Raw genomic sequence first — 11,602 nt, 5'->3', positions numbered from 1 at the left:
TTGGTTGAAGAAAGCAGCCTCCAGATTTAGAAAGGCTGTTCCAAACTACAGCATTCCTTGTCCAGGGTTTAGAGAATCTTCATGTATTCCCTAACACTGAACAGAAAGCTGACCAAAAATGAAAAGGCTAAGTACAGTGAGAAAACATAAATAAATACTAATATGGTTTGGTATTGTGTCCATACCCAAATCTCATCACAAATTATAATTTGTACGTGTCCAGGGAATGACCTGGTGGGAAGTAATTGGATCATGGGAGCAGTTTCCCTCATGCTGTTCTCTAGACAGTGAGTGAATTCTCATGAGATCTGATGGTTTAAACGTGTGTGGTGGTTCCCCTCCCCAATTCTCTGGCTGCTATGTGAGATGTGTCTTGCTTCCCCTTCACCTTCTGCATGATTGTAAGTTTCCTGGGTTCTCCCCAGCCATATGGAACTGTGAGTCAATTAAACTTCTTTTCTTTATTAATTACTCAGTCTCAGGTAGTTCTTTATAGCGGTATGAAAATGGACTAATGCCAATATCATGGGAATTCAGAAGAAAAAGAGGACTTTCAGTCGGAATAACCAGAGTGCTTCATGAATAAGATGTATTATCAGCTTCACATCAGATAAGTCAGATGTGGATAAATGAGAACAAAAATATCTTGGAGAAGGAAGCAGAGGTAGTGTGAGCAAAGCGATGTTTATCACAGTGGCGATTGTGTCAGTCTTATTCATCATTTTGAAGAAGCATTAAATGCTATACAGATTAGTTGCACTTTAGGAGGTGTCAAAGAAAATGGCAAGTGACAGGGCCAGAAACATCACCTGAAAGCAGAAGACTGATGGTCTTCAGAGTCACATGAAGGACGGTAAACTTTATTCAGTGGGCAGTGGGGATTTCTTGAAAGGTTTTGAGAAGTAGCACAAATAGAACAATGCTTTAAAAAATAAACTGATCACCACAGATAAGATGAATTATAGTACAAAGAGAAAGTTGAGAGAGTCCAGAGCAGAATCCCTGTGAAATGAAATGAGTGTTTAAACCAAAGTGAATGTGATCTACATAGAGACAAGAAAATGAATGCAATAGTTTTAACAGAGGTTGGTAAGAAATTAACAATGACTCAGTGCAGATAATAAAAGAAAGAAGAATAACAAGTTTGAGTGTGAAAGCTATGAATTTGCATTTAAAAACACATGCAATGAGGATGAAAAGATCTGATAATATGCATTTAATTTGCTCCGAGACAACCTAGTTGCCTAGTTGTGACCAAGTATTAAATGTCTTACACATATTAGCTCACTTAGAACATATGACTGAACTCAGTAAGCATGGATTTGGGTGTAATCAACATAAGAGATATAGTTGAGGTCACAAGATTTGCAAGAGAGAATTTTTTATACTAAGAAATGTCAGGCTTGACAACAGGAGAAGAAAACATGAAGTAAAGCAAATGCTAATGTTTAGTCACCTGAAAGGTGTCCTGTCCCGCGGGATCGTCAATGTAGGCCCTAGAAGAGGGAGTGGGAACTCGGGGGGACAAAAGACACGAGAAATGGAGACAAGACAGTATCCTGATCAAGTCTCGTTTATTGGTGGCAGTGTAATGCCTTATATAGACCAGCAGGGGTGGAGGTTGGGCCAGGGCGATGATGGTGGCCCTGTGGTGGGCGTGGCCAGGTAGGTCTCGGTTTCTTCGGTCAGATGTCATGTTGCGCCTGCGCCGTCGGTTGGTAATTTTCCCGGGCGCGGGATGGCGCCTGCGCTGTAAGTTGATCATTTTCCCGGGCGCGGGAAAATGGGTGATGAAGAACCAGGAAGAGCGCCATTTTGTACTGGCGTATGAGACAGCAGAACAGGGAAGAAAGTAAATCTAGGGAGGAGGCATAAAGTGGAAATGTATAGAGCTCAGGCGTCAGTCGTCAGTTATAATCGCTATGGCCAGGCCACGCAGCTCCGGACAGGTCCCCCTTTTTTATTATTTCATGATGAGAGATAGCCCCTCGGGAACTGCGCCTGTCTTAGGTTGGGTCAACTCATCCCCACCTTTTAAGCCCGTCATGGGATTAGGCAGCAGCAAGGGTGGCCCTCCTGTCTTAGGCTCAATTGGGGGTGGTGTCCTCTTACCCATCATTGTCCAGTTCAGCTCACAGGGGAGGTGGTCTTATAAGGGCAGATAAGACTCACCATGTTCAGACATCTCAAGGCGATGATAATGGACCTGTATAGGCTTGGCCTGGAAGGCCTCGATTTGTCGTCTGACGAATGCCATAAGCTTATTAAGGATTATAGGCCCAAGAGTGAGAAAAAGTAGAAGGGTAAGTAAAGGACCCAAAAATGGTAGGAGATAAGGGAGAAGTCCGTGGAGTCCAGTCCAAAGCGGATTGGCAGCCAGGTCTTTTCTGCGTTTTTCTAGCTCTTCTTGTAAGGTCTTTATTTTATCTCTAATGATCCCAGATTTGTTAGCATAAAAACAGCATCTTTCCTGTAGAGCCAAACAGATCCCTCCCTGTTCTGCTGTTAGTAAGTCTAGACCTCTTCTATTTTGGAGAACTACTTCAGCTAATGAGTCTACCTGATCTTGTAGATCTTGTATAGTACTGGATAAGGTTTGTACATCTTAAATTAATTGATTGGATAATTTAGTATATTGGGTTAGTGAGACTCCTAGGCCTGTAGCTCCTGTTGTAAATGCAGTGGTGATTCCCAGTCCAGCCAACAAGGGAATAAATTGTATGGCCCGTTTTGGTCTATATATAAAATGTTCAATAGCGGGGATGGGGATAGGTTCATCTCCAGGGATGATATCAATGTCGGGGAGAAGAGTGGCTAGAACACAAAGCCCTGTCCAATTTGTGGGTAGATAAGTATATGCCATGTTGTTTCCACAGAGGAAAACCGAGCCATTTATAGCACACAAGGAGCTGGTGACATTGATTATGGAGGTACAGTTGTTGAATACAACGTAGCCTAGATCGATTTCTTCAGTGCTATTGTAAGAGGGTGAAAAGAGGCAAGAGGAGTTAGAAAACTTCATTGGTTGAACTAAGAGGGGAGAAATAATTGGACAAGAGTTACTGACCAAGGAGTCACCCATGCAATTGACATAGGATAATGAAAAGTTAGGTATAGCGAGAGGAGTAGGGGGACCCATTTTTAGACAAAGCCAACAATTGTGGGCAAGGCTTGTATTGGACATTTGGAGTAAGTTGTAAGTGGCATTAAGGATATCAAAAGTTTGAGCATCAATCATAAGGTTATCTCTAACCTTAGGCAGGGCCAAAGGGTGATATTGAATTTCAGGATACAGGGCTTTATGAATTTCTTCTAGTTTTTTCTGAACAGTTTTAATTCTTGTGGTGTCTAATGGACCTCCCCCATCAGAGATGTGGATAGGGGCTATAGTGCTCCAGCAAACAGGCTGTCCTTTTTGACCGTTACAAGGAGATTGTACAAGTTTATTGGTGGATCCTAATATTTGTACATCACTGGTACCACGAGTTTGTGTTTTTAGTAACGTAGCCATATAGTATGTTTTATTGCCTGATTTGCAGTGTTGATATGAGGTGTAGCAAGAACTATGTACAGAGGACTGGAAAGAACTACAGGGGCATTCTTGGAGTGGCCCGCTAGGGGAGGTGTCTCTTGGGGTTGACTTACATTTCCATAGCTGGTTTGGCATTAAGTAAGCTGTCTTGCCCAAGCAAGTCACTTGGAAGATTCTGTCTGACGGAGGTTCAGATACTTGTCCCCCGCTGCAGTCACAAGGCTGGCCGTGTTGCTTTCATATTAGTTCTATTGCTTTACGAGGGTCATCAAAACCTGCATAGACTGTCACTATGTTATATAAAATGATTATTTTCCAAAAGAATCTCATGTTGGGCTTCATTTTCTGAAAAACAAAAGGGAAGAAACTTCTCAGGGAGGATTGTTTTCCCTGGATTGACAATGGTTATGATTCATTTGTCTTACCAATCTTTCGGGCAGCCATCTGGCTGCATCATTTTTTTGTGAGAAAATACATACTGAGCCTCTTCCCCAAATTAAAACTGGGTCAGGGCCATGCCATGAATTATCGAGTGGATTTTTCCATTTTACCATTGCGAACTGTTTTTGAGATTCAGGATGCCAGAAACGGTCGGTAGCAGATTTTCCGTGACTGTCCAAATCTAAAAAATTAAGGATAAAGAGGGCATGATTAAGTATGTTTCTGGGGGTACCCTTCACGGGGTACCAGCTCCCCCCTTTTATTTTTTCGATAGTAGTTTTTAATGACAGATGGGCCCTTTCTACTATACCTTGTCCTTGGGGATTGTAGGGAATGCCTGTGATATGTTTAATTTGTAGGGTGTTGCAGAATTGTAAGAAAGTTTTGGCTATTTAACCAGGACTGTTATCTGTCTTAATTTGTTTGGGTATACCTAAGATGGAAAAGCAATGTAATAAATGAGTTATCATATGTTTGGTGGCCTCTCCTGTCTGGAGAGTTGCAATGATGAACCCACTATAGGTGTCTATGCATACATGAATATATTTTAGTTGGCCAAATTCTGAGTGATGTGTAACGTCCATTTGCCAAATTTCGTTGGGGATGAGTCCTCGAGGGTTAACTCCTAGATGAGGAACGGGTAAATAAGTTATGTAGTTGGCACATTGCTTAACTATTTGTCGGGCTTGTTCTCTAGTAATTTTAAACATAAGTCTTAAGGTCTGGGCGTTTAAATGATGTAGGGCATGTGCTTTTTGTGCTTGTTGTAAATTGTCTGTAGTGACTGTGGCTATGGTTTTCGTTGCCATGTCAGCTGTTGAATTACCTTGTGCTAAAGGTCCCAGTAATCCTGAATGTGCTCTAATATGTCCAAGGAAAAAGGGAGTAGTCCTTTTTTGAATAAGTTGTTGACATTGTAGAAATAGGTTAGCTGTGTCTGAAATATGTTTAATTTGAGGCACGGTCTCTAAGAGGGGTATTGAATGAGCCAGGTAGGCGCTGTCTGTGTAAATATTAAGTGGCTGACAAGGGAAAGCTGATAATGCTGCAATTATGGCTTGTAATTCGACTAGCTGAGCTGATGTATAAGTGGTTTGGAATTTGACAATTGTATTATTGTAGGTGTAAGCAGCGAGTCCTGTGGAAGATCCATCAGTGAAAATTAGTAATGCGTCATTGAGAGGTTCCTTACTGGTAATATGAGGAAATACAAACGCATGAAGTTTGCAAAATTGAATGAGTTTGTTAGGTGGGTAATGGTTGTCAATTGTGCCAGTGTAAGAAGCGCAAGCAATTGGCCAGGCTTCTGTATTTTGTAACAGCCAATGGATGTGTGATTGAGTGTAGGGCTGTATAATGGTAGAGGGTTCTATTCCAAAGTATTTTCTACTGTTTTCTCTTCCCAAGATAATTAGATCAGCTATGGCATCATAATAAGGCAACAAAACCTTTTTGGGGGAGGAGGGCAGGTGTACCCACATAATGGGATTGTTTTGCCAGAATAAACCAGTAGGGGTTATTGCTGTGTTACAAATAATGAATATTAATGGCTGAGAATAATCAATACTGGTAACAAATTGTGTTGTAATGGCATTTTCTACCCGTTGGAGTGCCGTTAATGCTTCTTTTGAAATGGACCTGGGGGATTTCGGATTAGAGTCTCCTTTTAGTATATCGAAAAGAGGTTTTAACTCTCCTGTGGTAAGTTTTAAGTATGGTCGAAGCCAATTTATGTCTCCCAGTAATTTTTGGAAATCATTTAAAGTTTTTAGATGGTCACGACGTATAACGGCCTTTTGATTAATGATTTTGGGTCCATTAATTTGAAAACCAAGATAGGTATATGGATTTTGTAGTTGTGTTTTTTCTGGGGCTATTTGCAGTCCGGCTGTTGTCAACTCTTGTTTGAGTTGGGCAAAGCACTGTAAGACTTGGTCACCAATTTGTCCTGCTATTAAAATATCATCCATATAATGTATAATATACATTTGTGTCCATATTTTTCTGACTGGTTCTATAGCAGCGGCTACATATTTTTGACATAAGGTAGGACTATTGGCCATACCCTGAGGTAAGACTCTCCATTGGTAACATTTCATTGGCTGCCTAAAATTTGTAGATGGAAGACTAAAGGCAAACCTTTTCTGATCAGCAGGATGAAGGGGGATTGTAAAGAAGCAATCTTTAAGGTCAATAATGATTTTAAAATAGTTTTGAGGTATCACAACTGGTGAGGGCAGTCCCGGTTGTAAGGCACCCATAAGGACCATAGTGATATTTACTGCTCTTAAATCTTGTAAGAGTCTCCATTTGCCAGACTTTTTCTTAATGACAAAGATAGGTGTATTCCAAGGGGAATTACTTTCTGTAATATGTCCTGCTAGCAGTTGTTCCTGCACTAACTGTTGGGCAGCACTTAGCTTATCATTAAGTAAAGGCCACTGATCAACCCAAACGGGCTCATCTGACTTCCAAGTAATGGGGTCAGCGCACTTTTGGGGTGCAGGTATGTCAGTGGCCTGGGCTAAAAATTTCCAAACCTTTTTTTATCAAGTTGTCCTGAGACCGGTATAGGCTGTGGAACACCGTTTTCCTTTTTTCCAAGACCTTTACCAGGGGTGTATCCCTGAGTTAGCATTTGTGCAGTAACTATATCATTTGGGCTGCACATTATAATTTTCATTTGGGAGAGCAGGTCTCGTCCCCAAAGATTAACAGGTAAGTGAGGGATGATAAATGGCTTAATGAGGCCTGAATTGTTTTCTTTATCTGTCCATGTTAGGTATTTAGAACTTTGTTTAGGATTACTGCTTTGTCCAATTCCTCTCAGGTGAGTTAAAGTCTCTGTGGTAGGCCAATGAGAGGGCCAATCTTCTTGTTTAATGATGGTTACATCGGCCCCTGTGTCTATTAGCCCAGTAAATGCCTTACCATCTAACCATAAGGTTAGAGAGGGTTTTTGATTTGTAATTGGTTGCACCCAATATATATTTGACGATCCAAAACCTTTTGTATTCCTGTTAGAGTGTTGGATATTATTATCTGTTTTAACTAAGGGTAGCAAAACTAACTGTGCTATTCTAACCCCTTGAGGGACAGTAATAATGTTGTTAATAGCTCTGGCCATGATTTTAATTTCTCATTCATAATCATTATCGATAACTCCAGGGAGGACTTGTAAACCTTTCATGGTGGAACTACTTCTTCCCAAGAGTAGCCCAAAAGTGTCAGGTGGTAAAGGCCCATATATTCCTGTATTTAAGGTTTGTGGTCCCATCTCAGGTGTTAATACTGTGTGGGAGGTGGAACTGAGGTCCAGTCCTGCACTTCCTGGGGTTGCTCTACTAAGTTTTGAAATGGATTGTTGCTGCTGGCTGGAACAAAGCTGACCGCCCCATATGCTTGTTTTGGGGCCTGGGGCTGGCCCCTCACCCCATTTCCCTGCTGAGACGATAAAGGATTTCCTTGACTATCAGTTTTAGATTTACATTCGTTGGCCCAGTGCCTTCCTCTTTTACACCTTGGGCAAAGGCCTGGAATTTTTGTTTCTGGATTTTTATTTTGGTTTTCATGGCAACCTTTTGCAAAGTGTCCTTTTTTACCGCATTTAAAGCATCCCCCTTTATCTTTACCTTTGTTATTGAGGAAGTATCTTACTGTTTGACCGCTAAAGGCGGCGACCATTGCTAGACCCTGTTGATATGAGGGCCCAATATCTGAACAAAGGCAAAGATATCCTGTTAAATCTGTTTTCTTTCGATAAGGTCTGATTGCTGCTTGGCAGGCGGGGTTGGCGTTTTCATATGCCAACTGTTTAACATAATCTACACCCGTTTCTGCATTTCCAAAAATTCTACCTGCCGTGGTCATGAGTCTATGTACAAAATCTGAGAACGGCTCATCTGGTCCTTGTTTGACTGCCGTGAGTGAGGCCCCTGGGTCTCCTTTAACAGGGAGTTTCCTCCAGGCTTTCGTAGCAGCTGCCTGGATTTGTGAAAACAAGCCAGGATCATATTGCATTTGGGCCTGAGTGTCTGCATAGTTACCTGAACCAGTTAACATATCAAAATCCCAGCCGTTTCCTGCCTGTTGGTTTCTTTTAGCTGTATCCCTACAATTTTCAAAAAACTCTGACTTCCAAATTAAATGATCTCCCCCAGAAAGAACTGCCCTAACTAAGGTATTCCAATCTGTAGGGGTGAGCCAGTTATCGGCTACAGATTCCACTACTGCGAGAGTATATGGAGCAGTAGCCCCATATTGAGAAGCAGCAGTTTTTAACTCTTTCATGATAGTGAAATCAAACCCAGTATGATGTCTCCAAGCTTGTCCTTGCCCATCTGTGGTTTCAGTAACTGGGAAGATGTCTTTGGGGGAGGAGTCTTCTCTATGTCGGCTAGCAACTAACCCCCCTCTTGGAACATGCTGTCCAGGTCGCTGAGGTGGGCACAGGGAACCCTCCATAACATCTGGGTTAGGTATCTTTTCATTTCCTGTTTTTAATTTTTGGAGCCTAATTATCAATGATTGATGCAACTCCTCAAGTTTAATTTGTTTTTCTAGTTGAGCAATTTTTTGTTTTAATTCTTCTTTGGGATCTACTACTGCCATAACAATGGGCGCAGAAGCCCTATTACGTGTCCCATTATATGGGGGCGGGCGTGGAGTAAAGGGAGGCCAGTCGGGGTTACGATATTTAGCTGCCTCTTCCTCTAAATCATCCCAATTTATGTCTGATTGATCAGGCTTATTAGTTTCTTCCTCTTTTTGAGGCGTTTGTAAAACTGGATATTTTTTCTGTTTGTTTTTGTGTAACATTTCTTTATCTGTTACAGAAGGAGACTTGACTTCCTCATCATCGCTCTCAAGGGAAATGAGATCCTCCTCCGTATCTTGCAGAGGCTTTGTGAGGTTAGAGCGGGAACTAACCTTTAGAATATGTTCTGTTTGAGCGACCTCGGCCATGACTTGTGGATCGACCTCCTTTTTATCTATCAAATCTTTAATGAGATTCCAATAAGAGAAGGTGGTCACAGGAATTTTTTCTGGCCCAAAAGTATTATAATAATCTTGAAAACAATCTCCTACTCTACGCCATCTTTTAATATCAATAGTTCCTTCCTGTGGGAACCAAGGGCAAGTGTCTTTTACAAAATCAAAAAATTTAAACAAATCATTACCTTTAACCTTTACTCCTCGTATCTTTAAAGCCTCTTTTAATTGTTCTACATAGATTTGATGTTGACTTAATTCTTGTCCCATTTCGGACGCGTCACTTACCTTCGATTCTGACGCGGCAGGTTCCCACGGTGATCGGAGGAGTTTAGTTTCAGCTTGACGGTCGACCGTTCTTTCGCGTCCTCTTCCTCACGGAATCCCTCGTTTCCAGGCTCCACGTTGAGGCGCCACGTGTCCTGTCCCGCGGGATCGTCAATGTAGGCCCTAGAAGAGGGAGTGGGAACTCGGGGGGACAAGAGACACGAGAAATGGAGACAAGACAGTATCCTGATCAAGTCTCGTTTATTGGTGGCAGTGTAATGCCTTATATAGACCGGCAGGGGTGGAGGTTGGGCCAGGGCGATGATGGTGGCCCTGTGGTGGGCGTGGCCAGGTAGGTCTCGGTTTCTTTGGTCGGACGTCATGTTGCGCCTGCGCCGTCGGTTGGTAATTTTCCCGGGTGCGGGATGGTGCCTGCGCTATAAGTTGATCATTTTCCCGGGCGCGGGAAAATGGGTGAAAGAACCAGGAAGAGCGCCATTTTGTACTGGCGTATGAGACAGCAGAACAGGGAAGAAAGTAAATCTAGGGAGGAGGCATAAAGTGGAAACGTATAGAGCTCAGGCATCAGTCGTCAGTTATAATCGCTATGGCCGGGCCACGCAGCTCCGGACAGAAAGGGTATATACATGGAAAACAAAGTTGTTAAGAAAGTTTTCAGTGAGAATGGGAGTTCAGGGATATCAGTTTTAGAATGTGAATCATGAATGTTAATATGACCTGTAAGTCATCTGTAGTGAGCAGGACATAGGGGCCAGGATCATGGTGTAGATATCAGGATTGAAACTGTGACTCCTGAAATATAAGCCGGAAGCCAAATGCATATTTTTAAATTAATTTCCAACTGTTCCAGGTATATATCTTTTATTTCAACTAGATCTTTATCTCCAGCAGGAAACAGAAATGATTTCTTAGTATCTTCCAAACCTCACACAAGGCGAGGAACTCAGTTATGACAACACATGTTTTTGATTGCATGTTTTAAGAACAAAACTAGATATTTTTTTCACCAATTAATTAAAACAAACATAGCGATCCCTATTGAGCATCAGTAAAATCCTAACAAGTTAAATGTCAACTTTAAAATAAAAACATTGCATTTAAATCACTGATAATCTTGGTAAGCCTGTTAAATTAGAAACTGATCCACCAGAAGATATATGTCATCAGTATAATCAACAAAGGATTCATTATCAAAATATATGAGTAATTTCCACAAATTCAGCAAATACAGACAGCCTTATATAAAAATGAGCAAAAGACATGAACCAGCTAGTCATAAAAGACAATATCCAAATGGCCAATCAGAGACACAGTAGGAAGAGAAAAGGGGAGTCAGTAATTATGTTACCATGACAACTGATGTAAACTGCAACTCTCTCCTGCAGACTGCCAACAAACATGAAAAGATTCTCAATTAGGGATAAGCAAAATATCAACCAATGCCACAATGTAATGCCATTACCAGAATATCTAAAATTAGAAAAGAAATGATGCCGATTGTTGCCTATTGCACCTGGTAGAACTAAATCTCTTACACTGCTAGAGGAGAGCTAATTACTTATGATATGTTGGAAAACTTGGATATTATTTACCAAAGTAAATTATACATTTCCTATGGTTCACCAGTTCTAGTCTTACAAATGTATCCAACTGAGGTGTGTACTAATGGGAACTAAAAGACATGCACAAAAATTGCTCACAACAGCATTACTCATAACAGTAAAAAACTGGGGAAAAGTTCGATATTCATCACCAATACTATCATAAATTTTGGGGGTCCCAGTGCGGTGGCTCATTCCTGTAATCCCAGCACTTTGGGAGGCTGTGGTAGGTGGATCACCTGAGGTCAGGAGTTTGAGACCAGCCTAGTCAACATGGTGAAAACCCATCTCTACTGAAAATACAAAAAAAAAAAACAAAAAAAAAAACCAGCCAGGTGTGGTAGTGGGCACCTGTAATCCCAGCTACTTGGGAGGCTAAGGAAGGAGAATCGCTTGAACCTAGGAGGCAGAAGTTGCAGTGAGCTAAGATCCCTCCACTGCACTCTAGCCTGGGCGACAAGAGCCAAAACTCTGTCTCAAAATAGATGGATAGACAGATAGATAGATAGATAGATAGATAGATAGATAGATAGATAGATAGACGGACAGACAGACAGACAGATAGATAGAATTTTTGGATATTCCACACAATAGAAATACTATTCAGAAAGGAAAATGAACAACTGCCACAGATGATCCTCAAAAACATAATATTAAGAAAAAGCAGCCAGACTAAAAAGGAAGCACATTTTTTAATACCATACACATAAAGTTCTGAGTACCTCTAGTACCTTTCTCTGGCAACATT

At 41.4% G+C, this 11,602-nt stretch overlaps 1 protein-coding gene across 18 annotated transcripts in view; it reads right to left on the bottom strand.

Moving 5' to 3' along the window:
• Window positions 1-1,557: 1,557 nt before the first annotated feature.
• LOC103886823 (syncytin-1-like) overlaps window positions 1,558-11,602 on the bottom strand; it is a 78,323-nt gene continuing 68,278 nt past the window's right edge. For 17 of the 18 annotated variants that reach the window (XM_031669569.1, XM_021942330.2, XM_021942344.2 and 14 more), the window contains 2 exons: window positions 9,254-9,775; window positions 1,558-4,154 (listed from right to left, as the gene is read on the bottom strand). In XM_031669569.1, the coding sequence (XP_031525429.1) occupies window positions 2,606-3,667 (1,062 nt within the window). In that variant the 5' untranslated portion in view covers window positions 3,668-4,154; window positions 9,254-9,775 and the 3' untranslated portion in view covers window positions 1,558-2,605. The remainder of the gene's footprint in view (window positions 4,155-9,253; window positions 9,776-11,602) is intronic. The other variant, XM_021942334.2, reaches the window with a different exon arrangement.

This window comes from Papio anubis, chromosome 8 (assembly GCF_008728515.1).
Source record: "Papio anubis isolate 15944 chromosome 8, Panubis1.0, whole genome shotgun sequence".
In the NCBI taxonomy this organism is placed as follows: Eukaryota; Metazoa; Chordata; class Mammalia; order Primates; family Cercopithecidae; genus Papio; species Papio anubis.
Note: the sequence above shows the minus strand (reverse complement) of the source record. Positions and strands in the feature narration are given on the sequence as shown.